General features: G+C 38.4%; 1 protein-coding gene across 1 annotated transcript; it reads left to right on the top strand.

The window, feature by feature from the left end:
* Positions 1-721: 721 nt before the first annotated feature.
* On the top strand, positions 722-18,168 carry C9 (complement C9). The gene is made up of 11 exons (XM_029084856.1): positions 722-798; positions 5,151-5,268; positions 5,952-6,099; positions 7,245-7,392; positions 9,071-9,209; positions 10,405-10,623; positions 13,026-13,266; positions 14,491-14,619; positions 16,580-16,758; positions 16,956-17,184; positions 18,008-18,168. Exons 1-11 carry the CDS (start codon positions 722-724, stop codon positions 18,166-18,168), a joined length of 1,788 nt encoding a protein of 595 aa, XP_028940689.1.
* Positions 18,169-20,059: the final 1,891 nt, after the last annotated feature.

Below are 20,059 nucleotides of genomic sequence, written 5' to 3'. Positions count from 1 at the left end.
GCAGATACTTAATTCTTAACACTAAACAGAAGGTTATTTATGAGTTACTTATGTATTCTGGCTGTGTCCAATACATGATGCCTTAAATCTGGATTACAGCAAACTACTGAATGGGAATGCCTGTTTAAAAAGCTGGCTTGTGATTTGGGTTTTGGTGACAAAGGGAAAGCTAGAAGAGGTTTAGGCTCCTTCAAAACCACAAAAAATTGTGTGTTGTTCTTTTTATATTGGCTGAAGGAGAAAGGAAAAAAAAAAACAAAACAAATTTTAGTACTTTATTCCTCTAGTACTCCAAATGAGGATTCCAAAGATGTTAGATGCTGAACTTGCTCTTGTAAACAGCTCTGCTTTAGGAACTATTTGTTCCTTACATGAGTCACTGCTGTGACAGCTTTTTACTAGGCAGTTAACTGTTCTCTTAATTAAACAGAAAATGTCATTCCCATATTTAAAAGGTATTAATAAACAAAAATGGTTTGTTTTTAATCTTGAAAATACTTAACACTACTTCCCAGTCTCTACATAGGAAAAAGTGGAATCTTCTGAAAAGTGAACTTAAGAGCATTTACTGTAAGGCAGTTTTGGCCAGTAACTGGCCTTTTTCAGTAAGCACTGCTTTTTGTTTGTCCTCTTGGTAATAAATAACAAAAGGAGCAAATAAAGAAATTACAAATTCAGTTACGGCAATTCTTGTCTATTTGGCTACAAAATGAGAAGAAGTATGCATGTTATCCTACAGCTTATATCCATACTATGCAATTTAGAGGTGGCTGCCTCACTTTCAGGGGAAAGCAGAAGGTAAGTGCCCTTGGTCTTCTGCAGATGTCTGTACTGTTTTGTTTCTCCAATACTGAGCATAAACCTCCAATGCAGACATTTTTAATGGTAGCTTGCTCAGATGTCCAATGAAAAAGGAAACTACTTTAACTACTTCTTGCTGCCTTTCTAGAAGTCAAATAGAAATTGTTTATCCATTTATTTTGGACGTCTGTGGTGCAGTAAAGGTGACTGATAGCAGTTGAAGTCATGTTCTTGCAGGGAGGTAGAGCTCAGGCAACTGTTTTCTGTTGCATGCTGAGTGTGAAAATATAATCTAATCTCAATCCATTTGTTTATGAAGATGCACAATTTTATGCTGACAGTACTTCTGTTCCTATTAAAAGTCTCCTAGAGTGCCTATTTCTAATTCTTTGGAACTAGCCTTTGTTTTGTCACTGTAAGTATCACTAAAAAGAGAACTAAAGGCTTTGTTCTTACAAAAATATCATGTGAAAAGAACTCAAGAGTTCTTTTCTACACTTACACTAGCAGAAACCCCGCTGTCTAGTCTGTGTCTTATGAGAATGGTCAGTACTAAGTGGTGAAAGAATGTGAGTCTAATGATAGATATATGTATATTAAGAATAAATTGGGATCCATCTGCCTTAAGACTTAAATTGCAGTATGTGAAGCATTTTGTGATGACATGTGAATGCTCTTTGAACAATCAAGTATTGCCTCTTGCACATATGTCTAGGCCTGAGAGTCACTGCTGCTGTTACCACTTGAAATGCCTGAACAGACTTTGAAGAGCAGCCTTCAAAACTATAAAAACTGCTGCTGCCATCTCTCCTTCTGTTGTGATAGCTATTATTATTTTGACATTCAGATCCAATTAAAGCACAGGTTTGATATATTCAGTTAGAAACACTCCAGCCAGAAGATATTATTACAGAGATTCTGTACAAGGAATGTGGACCAGCAGCTTGATTTCACATCAGACCAAAGACTATGCAGCTTCATGATGGAATCACCAAAGCTATGTGGCCAAAGGCAGTACAGAGTGTATTGCGCAGTACAAGACAAGGTGCAAGCAATTTTGTGTACTGATTGTGAAATGGCTTTTCCTTTCCAAAGAGCACTCTTTTGTGTCTCAAACCTCCCCAGTAATGGATAGCAGAGAAGGTATTTAAATCCCTACACTTGTCTGAAGTTCTTGCTCCCACATGCCAACTTCAGTGACGTTCTTCAGTAGCTGAACTGCTTTTACCTCCTTTTATGTTGTGTGACTTACTATCTCCTGAAACCAGCATAGTTTTTCAGTAACCGTTTCTCCCTGGGTTTAATGTGGAGATGACAAGCTTGCCAGTTTTCCTAATTTCTATGTTTTTTTCTAAACAATTATGTTTAATAAAATGCTCTTTCCATTGTGTCCCTTTTGAATTTGCAGATCAACCTTGGTAATGGATGCATTGTTGGTATTTCAGATTTCATGAGTTATTTGTTTTTTCCCCTTTAACCTCAAGTAAATCCAAAACCCTAAAGCTACATTGGCAGCAAATCATGTGAACCTTGTACACTAACCTGGAGGACGCCTCAATGAATATTGCGGAAGTTGCTCAGTTGGGATTATGTGAAAACCTATTCCACCTGAAAGTCAGCTCAAAGACTGACATCAGTTCTGGTTTACGGACAGCTGATGGCAAGATTTCCATGTTTATTGAAAAGTTCAACTCAGCCTTTCTTGCCTGATATTTTTACTTTAGACTCAAACTAATGACTTACAGGAACTTTTGGGAGACTCTTCAGGATCTGTACTAGCTTGAATCTGGTCACTCCCTTAGGTCCTCCTCCTAGATGCTGTTCTTCACAGTTTGTTATTACTGCCTGCAAGGGATTTTGGCTGCTTTTTGAAGTTAATAATTTTAAAGTTACATATTTGAATACCTGATAATTGCTGGGAATAAGGTATCCATCTGCCTTTTAGAAATTCTATTAGGTCCCTCAATATATCTTTAAGGTCTAGTGTCTAAGGGTTCACGCTCTTACTGTCTTTAAGGACAACCTGTGCATCTTCAACCCAAGATGCCAAAATAGATGTTGTTACTCAGAGGTTTACAGTGCTACATCAGTAAGGAGATGGAAAGGTCATATATGCAGCTACCCTTGCAGATACAGGAACAAACTGATTCCCATCCATTTACCAGACCAGTAGATTTTCATTTCTTCCCCCTGTTGATGTTACTGCCATGCTGAATAATGGAAAAATATTTAATAGAATACTGCACAGCAACTTTTCAAAGCATTACCTGTTTATTATGAAGTTACAGTGAATTCTAGTATTGCTAAAGTATTTGTAAGAAAGCTGACCCTAAGTGGGCATAGGAAAGTAGAAGGAAAGGCTCAAATTTGAAGTACCATGATGAATCTAATAACAGTCTTTCTGGATCAGAGCATAGAGACAGCTGATCCATTACCCTATTCCTGACAGTGATCATTAGAGGATGCTTAAGGACAAGTGCAAGAACAAGGCAGGTATTCTATGCAATGCCATCTCCCAGGTTACCAGCGCTTTCAGCTGCCAGCCAGTGTGTAATTGATTTAAGTGCCAGAGAATTAGTGAAAGGGAATTCTATGTAAAATGGACTTTTCACTAGAGGAAAAGGAGGATCTATCTCCTCTATCAGGTAGCACAGTTCCTCGTGCCAGGCACACAGCAAAGCTTCACACTTCCTTACCAGTTAAGAGTTTGGGAGGTCCTTATTGTATGGAGAGAATTCTTAATTCTTCATCTCATTTCTGCTGTCCAGAGATATTGGACATATTTGTGCTTTTTGCTGTTTCCTTTTTTTCAGAATCCTTCCTGTTAAAAGGAATTACTCTCAGCCAAGGATCCACTTACTGCAGACCCTAGCTTGGGGTCAGGAGACTTCTGAGAAGGGAGTTGTTTATGAGCAGCAGGCAAGGCAATGGGAGTGTGTGGTACAGATGCTTCCAGCAGCACCTGTGTTGCATGTTTACTGCTAGTGTGTGTGACCGCAGAGTCTGAGGCTTCAGAGCCAGTCAAGGTCAACTGAATGTATAAAAGGTTACACAACAGCCCTGTGATCCCTGAGCTGTTTAGGATTCAATAGCTAGAAGGGAGTTATAGGTTGATTTATCATCTCAATAACAGCTTACTACATATGTATCCTGAACATAAAATAAATGGCACCAGAAATCTGAACCAACTCGTATATCTTCCTTGTCCAAACTGCAGATTTCTCAATCTTGTAGAATCAGGTTACATTTGTTTGGACTCCTGACATATTTGTATGAGGGAAAGAGGTCAAAGAGTGGAGGGCAAGGCCCTGCCTGCAATGAAAGCCTGTGCATAACACTGCAGGAGCTGCAGATCTGCCAACCAGCTGGGCACAGCGAAGCTGGTCCTGTTGTAGAGCAGAGGCAATAGCATTAACCTGGAGAGATGCAGAGACAGAATTGCTTTGTAGTGGATGAATATTTATCATGTGAGGCCAAATTGGAATAGATTGCAGGGAGCAAACCAGGCAAGTTAGACTTCAGTGCTCCTCTATTCTTATGCTTTCCATCATTGTTACCTGCAAAGGTAAGGTCCTCAGTCAACTATTTGCCTTGATTTTTAAAATTAACATGGAATAATGCAGTGCATCATTTTTAATGTTTAACTGTGGGTGCTTTGAAAAAACTCCATTTCTATAAAGTGATGGCCTTTCACTTACTGGGAGCCAGGAGTTTCATGGTATTTTGAACAGGGTACCAAAACAAAGTCACTCTAGAAAATATAGGCGTAACCGGCAAAGTATTCAACTTGGATAGCTAAACACTTGTATGTTTTTCCCAACTATAGAAGTTAGCCTATTAGCAAATAATACTTTCATTTATAAGTCTTCTTTCAACTCAGGAAAGCATTAAGGGCAATCGTGTTAAAGTTAATAAGCTAAAAAATCACAGACATGTATTGAAGTGCTACATCTATTTGAGATGTGCTGCTGTGCCTTTTCCTTCAGCTTTAAGTATGGGGAACAGAGCCACTGTCTCAATAGGGGAACTGCAGATGTTATCTGTGTATTATTGTTTCATTCTCTTCCATAACATGACCCACCAGAAAAGCATAAGTACACACAAAGATTGAAAAAAGGGAAAAAAGCTGACTTATTAAGTCTTCAAAGTTTTTTTAATGTAATTTTAAACCACCATAGAATTTAAGATTAGGCAGCTGTTTATACATCTAAGTACCAAGTACTGCTATGAAAGTGAAGCAGAAAATAGTTTGAAGGTACTTCCAAAATATTGGTCTGTGGTTTAAATACAAACACACATGTGATTTTAGTGTACTGCCCAGGACTGTACTGGAATGTTTTATTTGACAGCTCTTCAGAAAAAGCTTTCCACAGGGGAACAAGAGAACTGAATGCTCCATCCCCGATAGATTGTAAGCTGAGCAGCTGGAGCGCATGGGGGCCCTGCGACCCATGCACCTATCAAAGGGTAAGCTACAGTTGGAAGTCTTTCTTCCAAAGCCACAATCAAAGGGACATTATCTGTCTGCCTTTTGGTTAGGGGAAAGTATCAGATTGCAACTCTTAATATTGTATGTTCATGATTTGATGAAACCCATAATCATTTTAGATCTGAAGCCGTAAGAGTAAAAGAAGACTACATCCAGATGTACAAATCTGGTTAAGCATTATTCAAAATGTTTTGTTCATAGAAATTATCTAGTTTGGCCATGTGGATGTTTCTATTAAGAATATTACTTTTCAATACATTTTCCCTTTTTTTAAAATAAAAAGCAATTTTTTTTAAAAAAAAGCAGATTTTTATCTTATTAGGAGAGCTCTTATGAGACTTCAGAAAAAAATGAAAGACTTTAAAGCATTCAAAATAGAGATGATGCATTTCCTCCCTGAAATAATTGAAAATAATGAAAATAGTGACATAAACTAAATAGTGAAAAATAAGCACCTCTAAATACTTGCTAAGATGTTATTACAAATTCAGTGTTCCTGTACACTTTTTTTGCATCATGAGCTGTGCCTATGGATTTTCAACCCAAAATTTCACCGAAGATGCTTCATTTTGAAAAGTTTTAAGTTCAACTGTAAATCCTTCAGTTCTGATAGTTCTCTTTTCTCTCTAAGCAATGTTAAAAGTGTTATTTATCTTTCAAGTTTCGTTCTAGAAGTATTGAAAGATTTGGACAGTTTGGTGGAACACCATGCCTGGAGACCTTAGGAGATACACAAAGCTGTAAAACTAGCGAAGTCTGTCCTGAAGAACCAGAACCAGACTGTGGTACTGACTTTCAATGCAATTCTGGTAGGTTTTGTTTTCATGCCACAGAGAGCTACCCAATAACTCAGGAAAGCACATTTTACTTAGTTCTGTAAAGAAGTTAAATCGGTTTCCAAGACAAAATATGAAGAGATATGCTTCAGTGCTTTTCTAGTTGGGGATGATTTCCTGAAGGAGTGCATAATTGCTAGGTTTTAAAGTCAGTTCACAGTGTGTAGACAGGTGGGTTGCAAAGCCACAACACCAGAACTACAGCATGAACAGTGCTCGAGAAGACATACCTTTCTCTCACCTCCCATTATTATTTGTATCTAGTTTAAATTCTTCTCCTGTCATTTTTACCCCATGATTAAAAGCTGACCATACTATGAGTGTCCTTTCTTCTAGCATAACTGTTCCATCTGCTACAGATCACTATGTTTTTAAAATTATCCATAACAGAAGAAGAAAGATGGTAAGTTAATTTTGAGTCCCAAGCAATGGTCACTATTGTCTCTATCTCAAATACTGTGATGTGCAAGTAAAGAAAGAAAGATTAGGAAGTATGTGTTTAACTACTAGTTCACAGTCATTGTGTGGCACTTGCAGGTGAGGCAGTTGATATCAACAATTGTTGTCTTATTATGCTAGGGTTAATTTTTCCCCAAATCTTCAAATCCTTTAGAAAAATATCAGTCTTTGTAAAACCTGTGATATGCAACCAAAGGGGAAATACTACTTCATATTTGCTTTAGAACATAAATTACTGTAGTTTTGGACACTACAGTGTCCCTATTATTCAAATAATATAGTCCATTAGACAGTTTAGAAATAATTCTTTGTTAATATTGAATTAATATTTTCCAGTATTCTCTATACATTTTTTTTAAAAAAAACACACTAATAATCAAAAATTAATATATAAACAATCACAGGAAGCAATAACTTTCTGCAAATGACAGCAGTTCTCCTGTCACTTACTTTTCTTATCTATCCCAGTAAACTGATAAGTAAATACAGTAGTATGGGGTTTTTTCATTTGAAGGAGGCAGGGTGTAGGACTTGAATTCTTTATGACAATAGTAGAAATATACAAAGAGGAAGATTTCAATAAAGAGTAGATGGAGTTATCATTTAAAGTCCGTCTTTGAAAAAAAAAGCATTCATTCAATGCTTTATTCTTTGATTAGGTCGATGTATAAAGCAACGACTTGTGTGTAATGTAGATAATGACTGTGGAGACTTCTCTGATGAAGATAACTGTGAATCCAACCCACGATCACCATGCCGTAACTATGATATTGATGTGTCTGAAGTTGGCAGGACTGCAGGACAAGGGTATGTAATGATGGAAAAAAGTAGTACTGGGCCTTGTGAAGAGTCTGGGACTGTCTGCAAAGCCAGCTGAAAATGGTGCATACTGATGTTCCCAAAAGCAGAATCTGAATTATGTTTGCATTTGTATTCAGAAATGCTAGGTAGCTTTTGGAAGAACACCTAAATACTGTATTATTTTGTATACCTGGGGAGGACAAAATATTTATACAGATTGTGTAAGTCAATCTTTATATTAATACACATAATAATATATAGATGTTACATTAATATACTTCCAATATTACTTAGGTAAATGTAAAATTTACAGATATATAGATACATTTCAAGTGATATTTCAGTGAATCAGTCATTCCCTTTACTAACACGTATGTTTAAAAAGAAGAAAACATATCCTGGTTAACTTATACAGTGGGATGCCTTGCTGCAACAACACTCTACCCACAGCTTTTTTCCAGTATTGCATTCCCCACTTCCCATGTCTTCGTTATTTACAGGAGTTTTCATCATTAATCTAAGTCGAAAATTAATTTCTATTCTCAGACCCCGCTGGATTTCTTTCGTTTCAAACAAAAAGAAACTATGACATACTGTTTATCTACAAAGAGAGATAGAAGGCGGCTATCCAAACTGGAAGGTGAAAATAAAAGTATACTACAGCACCGCCTTGTGTTTAAGTGAAAAGGTTGCAGCCTTTTCATTTAATTTTTTTAATGGCATTACTTCACAAGAGCAAAAGGGCTGCCCTTGTAGCATGGAGAAGTAAGCCAGTTACTTAGGCATTTTTAGAAGTAGCTTCTTTATTATTTGAATTATAATCCGTTACTAAAATCTTCCATAAGCAAATGTTGTATGGATACGCAGTAGTGACACTGGCAACTTTGATGAATTGCTAACTGCTTTTTACACTCAGAAAGGTATAGGGACAAGTATCAGACATGATATTGGAAATACTGAAAAGACTCAAATCTATGAAACAGTCATAGAAAGTAAAAAAAAAAAAAAGTTATATAGCATCATCCAAGCATCAGTTATTTTTTGAAGTGTCTCTTGTACGTTGGTACATCAATGCATAGAGCTATACTGCTGATACGCCCTTTTCTCTGGATTTGTAACTGTTCAGAATTCCTCTCCTCTGCTCCAGGGAATGCTATTACTTCACCAGGTCACACCCTGTGAGCAGAGACAATGCTAGGATTAGCTGTATATTCCTTCTGCAGATTTGATGGATCTTGTACACACTTGATACTAAAGTTCCTACCAGCAAACAAACACAGGTTATGAAAAAAGCAAGTTAAAATTAGCTGTTGAGATGTCCCTTTTAAACACATAAGGAATGTTTCCTCACAAATACATTGGTCAAGAAGAAATGGTTTTACCTTCTTTTATTCCTAAGGTTCTCACTGTGTTTGATATTTAATATATATCTTTTATGCATTTAATTCTCCTACATGGCCCTTAAAGTGCTTTACAAAAGGTGTATCATTATCTCCATTACACAGATGAGAGGGCCACAAGAGATGAGGCAAGCTGCTGTGGATCAAGCAAGAATCAGTTCCACAGCCATAGTCTCTATCTCTTATAGAATCTGACTTTTCCAGTAATAATACCATTGTCTACAGGCTGTGGGTGCTGATACCTCCTTTTTTAAAGTGTAACCTCTACTATATCTCTCTCGTAGAATCAATGTTTTAGGGATGCAGCCAATGGCCAGCCCATTTGACAATGACTTCTTCAATGGTCTTTGTGAAAGGGTGCGTGATGGAAACACACGGATGTATTACCGCAAGCCATGGAACGTGGGTGTTCTCGCTTATGATGTAAGTCTAAGTCCTTCTGTGCAAACTAGGATGTGGTTAACTGGATGCTGAATCCTGACATCCTCTTGGAAGATTCAGCATATCTTTTGAGTCAGGCAGCAGCAGCTTTTTAGCATCAAGCTTTTGATAAAGTCCAGAGGGAAACAACTTATGTTATCATTTGCTTTAGCGGTTAAGCTCAGTTGTGCCAGATAAATTCCCACACGTTCATTACTGCATATGTGCCTAGTAAATTAAACTATCTCTCTGGAATGTTTACAATATGAGCGGATGAGATGAACAGGAGATGCACAGAAAGGAATATCATACCTAACTTTTACTGGGTAGAGCAGCAATCAATCTACTTTTTCAAGGTCACATAAAAAACAGTGATAAGAAGCGGGAATAATATTATGATACTCTGCTCCTGCTTGGTTTTTCTAATCAGTGATTACTTTCTCTGTCCCACTGAAGAAAAAAATCTAATCGGCTTTTGAGATTCAGACTATGACTTCCAGTGAGGTTTGAACATCAAAAATGTTGATGATCTTAGAAATATCAATGTCAGATTTCAAAAACCAAAGCATTTTTTTGTTTACCAAATGCTTTACCTATCACTGTAAGTAGGAACTTCATAGAATAATTACAATTTAAACCAGATCCTGCCCAAAATTAGTAAATCTGACCCAGAGATCATCGCTTATATTTTATTTTGTTGCATAACCATTTTCAGTTACTGAAACTCTGTGTTCTGCTAAAGTATACAAAATAACACAGAAATAGGTATTCTGAAATAGATATTTTCTGCTATAAGAAAATAAAGCAAAATCATAATTCTGATTCATTTCAGATGTCAGAACCTATTAGCAAATCTTGTCTGTGTTTCAGGAAGGAGCTAGAGACTACTTTTCCTTACATGTAAAGGAGTTGTTGACACACAGAAATTACTTTGACAGTGTTACACGCTGAGCTTTAATACTGAGTGAAATATTGTCACTGCAGTTTTCTATCCACTTTTGAACCACTGAGCTGATCCAGATGAGGTGGTTTGGGGAGAAAGTAGTTATTTCCATTTGTTTTCTTTTAAAAGAAAAAACAGCTGTAAGAAAATGTGTTGCTAAGCTATGTAAAACATACAACTTCAAAGTGCTATATAGATTTTTCTATTACTGCTTGTATTGTTTTCTTATACAACCTTTTCATTATCTTTTTTAAGACAAAAGCAGACAAAACCTTTACATCTGTGTTCTACCATGACCGTGTAAAAATGTTACGAGAGGTTTACATAGAAAAAAAAAAACACTTTAATGCTGACCTGTCTCTGAAATACACACCTACTGAAGGAAGTAATAAAAGTGCTTCAGAAGGAAATTTCAGATATCACTATAGCAAAAATTCAAGTCTAAGTTCTATCCTGAAAAGCTCTACAGAAAGGGTAAGTTTAAGCAAGCTAAACATTTTAATGTAACTGTTTTGCAAACAGTAAAATTTACACAGTGCTAGAATAATGCAAAATTAATCATTGTAAGTATTCTAGTTTCTAGCTATTTTTCTGTCATTAATTCAGAAAAATGAAATACTGGCAATACAAGGGTTAAGATTTCAGACGTGGCCAAGTGTAACGAAATGTCACTTCATTTTCCCACTGTTTAGGCACTGACTAGCAACCGCTCATCTTCAGCAGGGGCTTGGTGTTAGAAAAGGCCAAAGATCTCTGATTTCATCTTGATTCGGGATCAACTCTGAGGTAGTGCAGTGTGGACAAATCAGGTCAAGCTCTGGAATAACAAATTACCACTGAGCAAGCTTACACTAGGTAAACATAAAATTGACATGTAGAATAATATCTGAAAGGTCAAATCTCAGCCATTCAGATATGTCTGTACTAATAAACTAACCTGGGCTAGGAGGCATGAGTATTAGCATTGGCACATGATGATCTGTAGTTTTATTAGCACACTGCCATGATTTTGGTCTGAGCCAGCTCTCGTGCTCTCATAAGCAATGCCCATCCTGTGGTCCCCTGGAGCATGTTTGAAGATAATGTTCTTAGTAGGCAGTCTGGAGAAAGCAAGCCTGTCCTGGGGTTGCACACAAGCCATACCACTCTACCTGCCCTTTGAGACAGAGAAAAGGCCCTATCCTATTTTAATTACTTGTAAAGAAATAGCATTAGCAGCTATAAGGTCAAAGAGAGAGAGAGAGACCACAAAAAGTTATACTAGACATGCTTAGACACTATGGCGTAATCCAGCAGCTGGGTGCTAGTGGAATTAACCAACCAGGTCATATACCCTTTCCCATCATACACCAAAGTCTGTGATCACACCATTCCATCATGTACAAGATACATCAGCTCCATAGTGCTGAAATGCATCATGTGCAAGGAAGAACAGATCTGCCTCAACTAAATCAATCTTTCAAGTTTCTTGTCAGCCTTGTTGTCTAAGACCCATTTAGAGCTCTGGAGATCAAATGAATATAAGGGAAAACTGATAATTTTTATAACTCATTAATTAAAATAATGCTGAATAGAAAGGTCTGTACTGTAAAGATACGCTGCCATCCAAACTGACTTTGTATTGGTATTAGTTTGCTTGGGATGGAAATGAACCATTTAAATCTCAAGGCATTCATCTCTACAGGCACAAAAGATTAAGTTCTGTAGCTCAGGATATATTACAGGCTGCTCATAGTCTAGTGGCTTGTGATAGGAATTCTGGCCTCAGATTAGTTCAGAAAATGAGTCATGATCTGTTACTAGCAGAGGTCTATCACCATTGCTGCAGGTTAATAGAGTGGCAGTTCCTGGTCGAGAACCCTGCAGGGATCACCTGCAAGTTAAAGCCAGGAGCAGCTTGGGGACACCAGGAGAGTAAGGGATTTTATACATGCTGGATGGCAGGAATAGTTGCACCTACAAAAATTTCCTCACAGGGATTTTATGCCTGAAGATTTCTGCCAGTCCAAAGCAGCATCTGACTTGGCAGTTTAAGATCCTTTAAATGGTGCCAGCTACTGTGATGGTCAGTTACTAAACCCTCTTTACATACCCCCTATTAGGCACTATTATTAAGGGAGTCACATAAGTACTGCAGATAATAATTTGGTTTAGAAGGTATGTGTTTGCTCCGAGTCTTAAGTGCAACTATTTCACAAGATGTCATGTGTTACCAGAAGCAGCTATATCCTAGTTTAAATTATGATATAAAACCATCTGCAGTGTAATTTTTGAAAATATCAGTCACTAAACCTAGACTTAGAATGTATGTATGGGTCAAATGCCTCAAAGGGATTTTTCCTGATTAATTTTAATTTTATGATGTTATTTTGGGTTTTTTTTCTTTTTAACTGGAGCTGTGCCCTTCCTTCTGCCAGCCTGAGAATAACAGATAAGTGATCTAAAAAAAGAGAGAACTTAGTTCTGCTCTGACTATAAACAAACAAAGTTACAGTTTACCTCAGTGGGCAGCTTCTGTTACTTAGTGAGCCATATGGAATTACTTTTCAGTGTTATGAAAGTCAGAAAGGCACTTTCAGTAGATATTGTACCTAAAGAGAAGACCTTGTTGTCAAACTATGTGTGGAAATTAGTAAAGGGAGAGTTCTGTAAAACTGGAAGAACTGAAATGATTTTAAAATCTCTTGCTGCTTCATTGGTTTAAATTGGAGAACTTTTAATTTAAATTAAACAAGTTTGTCCCTGTTCCAAAATCCTAGATTGGATACCATGTTTAAAAGTGCTGCAGTTTCTTTAGAAGTAAAATAGAACAGATTTACCAGCTGTGCTGCATACCAGAATGGCACTCTCATCTGCTTTCTTCTCCCTACATTCAGAACCAAACCTTTCTGCATGTAAAAGGGAAGATTCAGCTGGGAAGATTCCAAATGCGGAGTCGTGAAGTTCGTCTCACAGATAGTTTCCTTGATGATTTAAACTTTCTGCCTGCTGAATATGATAAGGGGGAATATTTCAAATTCCTAGAAGATTACGGAACTCACTATGCGGTCTCTGGAACTGTAGGAGGAAAATATGAACTTGTGTATGTGCTGGATAATTATGCTATGTCTCGAATAGGTATGCATTCTGTTGGCCTTGCTATGGTATGCAGATTCTCACCAAGTCTCCAGTCATGCAAAGAGATGTAGGAGGATAGACTTGTGTATATGAAGCACTACTGAGAACAGCATAGTTCAGAGTGTGCTGCTTGTGGCACACCAGTGACATCACAGAATCACGAGTTCAATAGAGATGGCAGTCAGTCAATGTAACTTCCAGAATTATTCGAAGTCTGGATTTTAAGTCTCTGTAACTGAGAATAGAAAATCTTAAACAAACCTCTTCAAAATATTAGCAATACTAATTGGTGTGACATGATTCACATAAGATTCCCAATGCCTAGAAAATCTGCCTAAACCTTAAATCCAGTTTGCTAGTTGGTACCTCCTTATGGTACAATCCCTCTAAGAGTAGTGGCAAAAAATAAGGAAGAAGTTGAAGAACTTCCTAGAAATCACATGTTACACTGGAGTGTGTTGAAACTGTTTTTATAGACTTTAACAGTCACACTGGAATTTTCCTTTCCCTGGATAAGATATGAAAGTAGCAATTTAATCCTCCCTCATGTGCAGTTCAGATATATTTGGTTTTGTGATGGATTAAATTGATCACTCTGGAATAAAGTTAGAAAAGGCAATTCTCATACAGATTTTGGAGATCAGAAAATAAGTACCTGCTGCATGCAGCACCAACACTATCGCTATCAGGTGTTCAGACTATGCAAAGGGACATGGGTCAAAGATGTCACTTACGTATGCCACTATTACTCTGTTCAGCTTTTGGAGATTGTAGTGCTGGATTTTTCTTTTTCTTTTTTTTTTCAAGTATCAATCTTAAGCAAAATTCTTTCTGAACACAAAAGTGAAGTTCCAGATAGTATGTTTGAGTTTAATCAATAGAAGGGAGCTGTTGGAGGCAGTAGTGGATAGAGGAGAATTAGAATTTATGAGAATAGAGTACTTGTGAGACATTAGTGTCCTTAATTAACTTTATAGGGAAAAGGAGTGGAGAAACATGTTTGAGGTTGGGAGAGAGAGATGTTTTTTGGAGGGTTTTGGTATTTTCCTAATAAATGTAGATCTCACCTGCCTCTGTGCTGGCACTTCAGATACAATCATCCTTGAATTCATTTAATGGAAGAGGAAAAAGCAGAAGCCCTGAAATTTATTCTCCAAGAATAATGATATCACATTATTTATGGTCATTCAATCCCTCTAATCACCTAATTATTTCCACTTCCAGGTATCACTGTAGAAGATGTGAAAAGATGCCTTGGCTATCACTTAGATGCCAGTAGTGCATATGAAGACTTACGTGCCAATGTTAATATTGATAGTGGTAAATGTGAAAAGATTCTTGTGAAGGACAACTGTAAGTATATCCTTATTTTACATTATATGTACTGCTTAAGGAAAGATGATGCCAATTGCTTCCCCTTTTATAATCAGTATAGTAACTGCTGTTAAGGAAAGGACAAATCTAGTAGACCAGTAGAGGTAAGGCTGCTATAATTTCGTGCTCTCAGGTCAAGCCAGGCTGAGTGTGTGTTTCCTATAAAACAGATATATACATACACACATTGCTGGCCGCACAAATCAATATAGAGAAAAGCACAGCACTCAAAAGCAGGCATGAACAGCACCAATGGCTTCATCCCATTCTCCTCTCCATCTGATCAGGGTGAAAATCTGTTAGTGGGAAATATTACAGGATCACAGAATGGTTGAGGTTGAAAGGGTCCTCTGGAGACCATTTTGTCCAGTTCCCCTGCTCTAGCAGGGTCATCTAGAACAGATGTTCTCCCAGGCAGCACAACCCTCAGGTACTTCAGCCCCTCCTGAATATACAATAGCCAATACAGATCCCTCCAGCAGCTGATCTTCGACATTCAATTGAACCAGCAACTGAATCCTTAGTCTCCCTTGTTACTGGTACCCTGATATACAACATCTCAAGGGCCAGATCTCCACTTCCATTGCTGGTATAGACCACCTGGTGTGAACCAACACACACACTCTATGGATGCTTCCAGTAACAGTCCTTAGGTGCTCAGTCTACCCAGCAACTGGCCCTTGGATCCTCTAGTCTCCAGACACATGCTCACATGCAAACAGGTCTCAGTCAACACCAGGACCTTGAGGTCTCTCCAGTATTTAGCCTAGAACCCCTGGTCACTCCAGTAGCCAGCTCCCAGTTGTATTACTCTAGAGACATGTACATGTCTAGGCCAGACTAACAGGCACTTTGGTACTTGACTCCAGATTCATTTACCCTATTCACCTGCTAGTCTGTATTGATATTTGCTAGTGATCACACACTGACATATGTATCTTCAATTGCTTCACTTATTGGCACCACAAACACCAGGTCCCTATCAGCCATCGTCCACCTCTAGTTGCTGGCACACAGATCTCCATACACAGGTATGCATGCAGAATAGAGTCCCCCCACCCAGGAAAATAGTTAGATATGTGATTTAATGGTAAGCTAGGGCAGACTGCAAAGATCAAGTACAGTACATGGCAGACAAGCTCACTAATCAGCCACCTTTCTGTATTTTCCCATGCTTATTCCTCCCAATGCCACCTTGATCCCCCTTACCTCCTCAATGGCACTCCCCTAAATATATTCTAAGTATTTAAGTTTGTGCAATCCCAAAATGCCTGCCTTTGCATCCAGAGAGCCTTTCCATTGACTCGTCTTGCTGTTGACTTATCCTCAGCCCCATCCTGTGGGGCTAATGGCTCTGCTGGGACAGGCCTGGTAGAAGTCAAGGTAGGGGCTCCCTTTCTCCAGTGAGGCTACTTGTGTTCCTCTTCCTGCCATTGTTCCTCTCTGCTCCTTTGTGTGTCTGGAGATGAGTCTTTTATCACCTGACTTAAAAATTGCAAAAGCCAAGGAAATTTACTATTGAGCACAGAAGATGCAACTATTTTTAGTGCTCTGTTCTTGTGTTTTGGTTCTGAAGCAAAAGCTCCTAATATTCTGATTCCTGCCCTTTTCTGGTTCAGCTCACATGACACAGTAGCATTACCATATTATCCTTGGCTTGTTATCAAAAGGCTATGATCTCCACAATGTCTCTCATTTTGCCCTACCCCTTCTTTTCCTTTCAGACATAGGATTTTCTAATTTAATTGCAAAATAGCAAATTTCCTCCCACATAAGAGGTATAAGCAAAGAAAGATTGAATTCCACCACAACTAGTTATTGAATGGTTCTTCTCCCTACTGTCATTTTATAGAGATGGACCAGTTGCACTAAAAGGACAACTCTTCTTCAAGATGCATGGGCATTAATCTTCCTTCCTCATCTTCTATTCTTTCTGCAGCAGAATTTAAGGATGATGCTATCATTGATGATGTAATTTCCTTAGTTGACGGAGGGAAGATTGATTTTTCAGTCAAAATAAAAGAAATGTTACTGCGAGGATCCAGAATGGTTGATATAGAGGATTATATACAGTGGGCTAAGTCTTTGGTTGATGCTCCAGTAGTGATACAGCAACGGGTAAGTACAACTTCTTCAAAGCTCTGGCTGTTACAGTTTGAAAGCTTTTGTTCCAAGATGGAGGTGAGACTCCAAGTTTATCATAAACTCTCAAGTATTTTCTTCATCTCTTCAGATACTTACTCTAGTGATGGGTATATCAAAAAGATTCAGTACTTTTGAAAATTCTGTTATGCATGGGTTTTTTTCTTCTACAGCCTTCTCCAATACATACACTTGTTCCAGTTAAGATGAGAAATGCATATTTAAAGAAACAAAATTTGGAAAGAGCAATTGAAGACTACATTACCGAATACAGTGTGTGCAAATGTGAACCCTGCAAAAATGGAGGTACCCTTGTGCTCGTCGATGGAGCCTGTACGTGCATGTGCTCAAGCTACTTTAAGGGAATTGCTTGTCAGATTCCCAAATCTACATTAATTAAAGGTCAGTAAATACTCCAGAAAGACTAAAATGAGCATATTTGTTATTATGAACAATATTCTTATAGAATGAGCCTTCATAAGGACAGAAGGATGTCATAGTACTCCCTTATACCTACTGCTGTCAAATCTCATGGGTATATGATGTGGAAGTCAGTGTAAGTTACTGGGTTCTTTCCATAAAGAGGTCACTCTAATTTAGAGTTCATTGTCAGACATAAATTGTTCTGTCTTGAAATGATACCCCATGTAAGTAAACAGGAACATTATTGAAGCATGGTGCAGTAATGGTAAACTGATTTCAGGCAAAAGGAATCTCACCACATCATAAGCTATTTTGTCTTCAGTTTCCCACAAAAGCACCGTGTTTGCTAACACATTATCATGTTTCATAATTACTGTGCTAGTAAGATTAGATTGGTCCAAGGGAAGAGGGAGGTTAATGCAGTTCCACAACTGACAATGTAGAACATCTATTGTGCAGTAAACTCACCCTCTGTGGACAAGTTTTTAAAGCACAGGTGCCCAAAATGGGCCTTTGAACTTGATATTCAGGCATCTCCCTAGGGTAACAAAAATGTTGAAATTTCTGGGCTTTTAAGCAGTGCCACTGACAAGGGCATTTGCAAAAGCCAGATCTGTGTCATGGGTTGTATGCTGGAGGCTGCAATGATCTACAGAGTCACCATAACTGAAAACATAAGAACTGAATCATGGTCTACCTTGTCCACTCTCAAAAGTGACAAATAAAAAGCTCTAATTAATCTGTGACTGCACAGAAGACAGAAAGATATTGGACTAATCCTAGTATGGTGTCTTAATACCAGTTGTCACTAACGGAGGCTGGAGCTGTTGGAGTGCCTGGTCCACCTGCATCAATGGAGAAAGCACTCGAACTCGACAGTGTAATAATCCTGCACCAGAACCTGATGGTAGACCATGTCAGGGAGAAAGCATTGAAAAACGGCCCTGTGGAGAAGTAAAATAGTTATGCTGCTCAAAAACAGGTAAGCAGCCTCTCTAAGTACTAATGTGTTATTGCTGTTTAGAATAAATGGTCAGCCAATATTTGGGGCATTTCAGTGACATAGTTGAAGAAGTGATGGGTAAGTCCACTTACCTGTTCATCTAAATCTATGACTTGATACAGTTTTTAAAAACACCCATCTTGTAGCTCGAATTTGTAAACAGTTGGATTTGTATTTGAATGTCTTGACAAGAAATGTTATATCACAGAACTCAAAAGTAAAATGGAATTCTAGCTAAGAATAGACTAAAAATCCAGCTCTTAAATGCAGATTTCATCTCCAGCCATACTCTCCATCAAAAAACGTATGTCTTAGGAGAGGGAAGAGACATATTTTCCAGAAACAAAATATAAAGACAGTTTGGGAGTCTGAACTCCCTTCACAGAATCACAGAATCAAAGGGGTTTGAAGGGACCTCAGGGACCACCCTGTCATGGAAGGTTCCCTACAACAGGTTGCACAGGAAAGCGTCCAGGCAAGTTTTGAACATCTCCAGACTCTCTTGACAGCCTGTCCCAGGGCTCCATCACCCTCACAGTAAAGAAATTTTTCCTTAAGTTTGTCTGGAACTTCTGGTGTTGCAGTTTTTGCCCATTGCCCCTTGTCCTCTCACTGGGTACCACTGAAAAGAGTCCGGCCCCATCCATTTGGCCCCTGCACTTCAGATATTTACAGACATTTATCAGATCCCCTCTCAGTCTTCTCTTCTCCAGGCTGAAGAGTCCCAGCTCTCTCAGCCTCTCCTCATATGGGAGATGCTCCAGGCCCCTCATCATCTTTGTTGTCTCCGCTGGACTCTCTCCAGAAGATCCCTGTCCCTCTTGAACTGGGGAGCCCAGAACTGGATGCAGTGCTCCAGATGTGGCCTCACCAGGGCAGAGGAGAGGGGAAGGAGAACCTCCCTCAACCTGCTGGCCACGCTCTTTTTAATGCACCCCAGGATACTGTTGGCCTTCTTGGCCACAAGGGCACACTGCTGGCTCATGGGCAGCCTTCTGTCCCTTACTTGGTAAATAGAAAGCTTAAATCCAACAAAGCTACTGTTACAGCAGTTTTGAAACTTTGAGCTTGAAAAATAATAGTTTAAGAAAATGTCTAGCTACATGGTTTTGTCAGGTTTGTTTTATCTTTAATATAATACTGCAAAGCAAAACAAACAAAAAAAAAAAAAAAAAGGATTTTGAGGATGGATGCTCTGGTCCATAAAATGGCAAGGTGGTCACAACTTTCTTCACATGCTGAGAACAAGAAGCTTGTGTGCCACTTAGATGTGACAGTAAGAGTTTTTAGGCCCAGGAAGAAGTTTTTGGTTTTTATGCTTAACACATTACCCTAAGTTCCTTCTCTTCTGGAAGGCCAAAAGAAGAAAAGAGGTGGCAGGATAAGGAAAAGTTTTTGAATGTTTCCCTGCTGAAACACCATAATATTGTCCATAAGTCTTGCAACATGACCTCTACCTGCACCACAAATATTTGTCAGATTTCTTCTATGCCTGCCCTCTCTTAGCTTCAGTAGAGTCCAGCTACATCTAATACTCTACTTGTGAAGCAACCTGAAGAAAGCATGGCCGGCAAGATGTAACAGCACTCATGGGCCATCTAGCCCTACATTAAGGAATTACAAACTGCTTCCTACAGCACCGTATCTCCAGGCTATCAAAGCTACTTACTCCATAAGTTATTCCACAGGTGGAAGAGAGAAAATTGAGAGAATATGAAACAGAGCTGGCGAATCAAGAGTAATATGAGAAAGACAAGTATAAGAAGTAGGGGAAATTAAATGAAGCTAGCAAGTGGCAGATTCAAAACAGGTGGAAGACTGGTCTTTCACATGATGAGCATACAAAAAGTA

The sequence above is a fragment of the Antrostomus carolinensis genome, unplaced genomic scaffold, assembly GCF_000700745.2.
Source record: "Antrostomus carolinensis isolate BGI_N321 unplaced genomic scaffold, ASM70074v2 scaffold360, whole genome shotgun sequence".
Taxonomy (NCBI): domain Eukaryota; kingdom Metazoa; phylum Chordata; class Aves; order Caprimulgiformes; family Caprimulgidae; genus Antrostomus; species Antrostomus carolinensis.
This window is presented reverse-complemented; position numbering and strand designations above follow the sequence as displayed.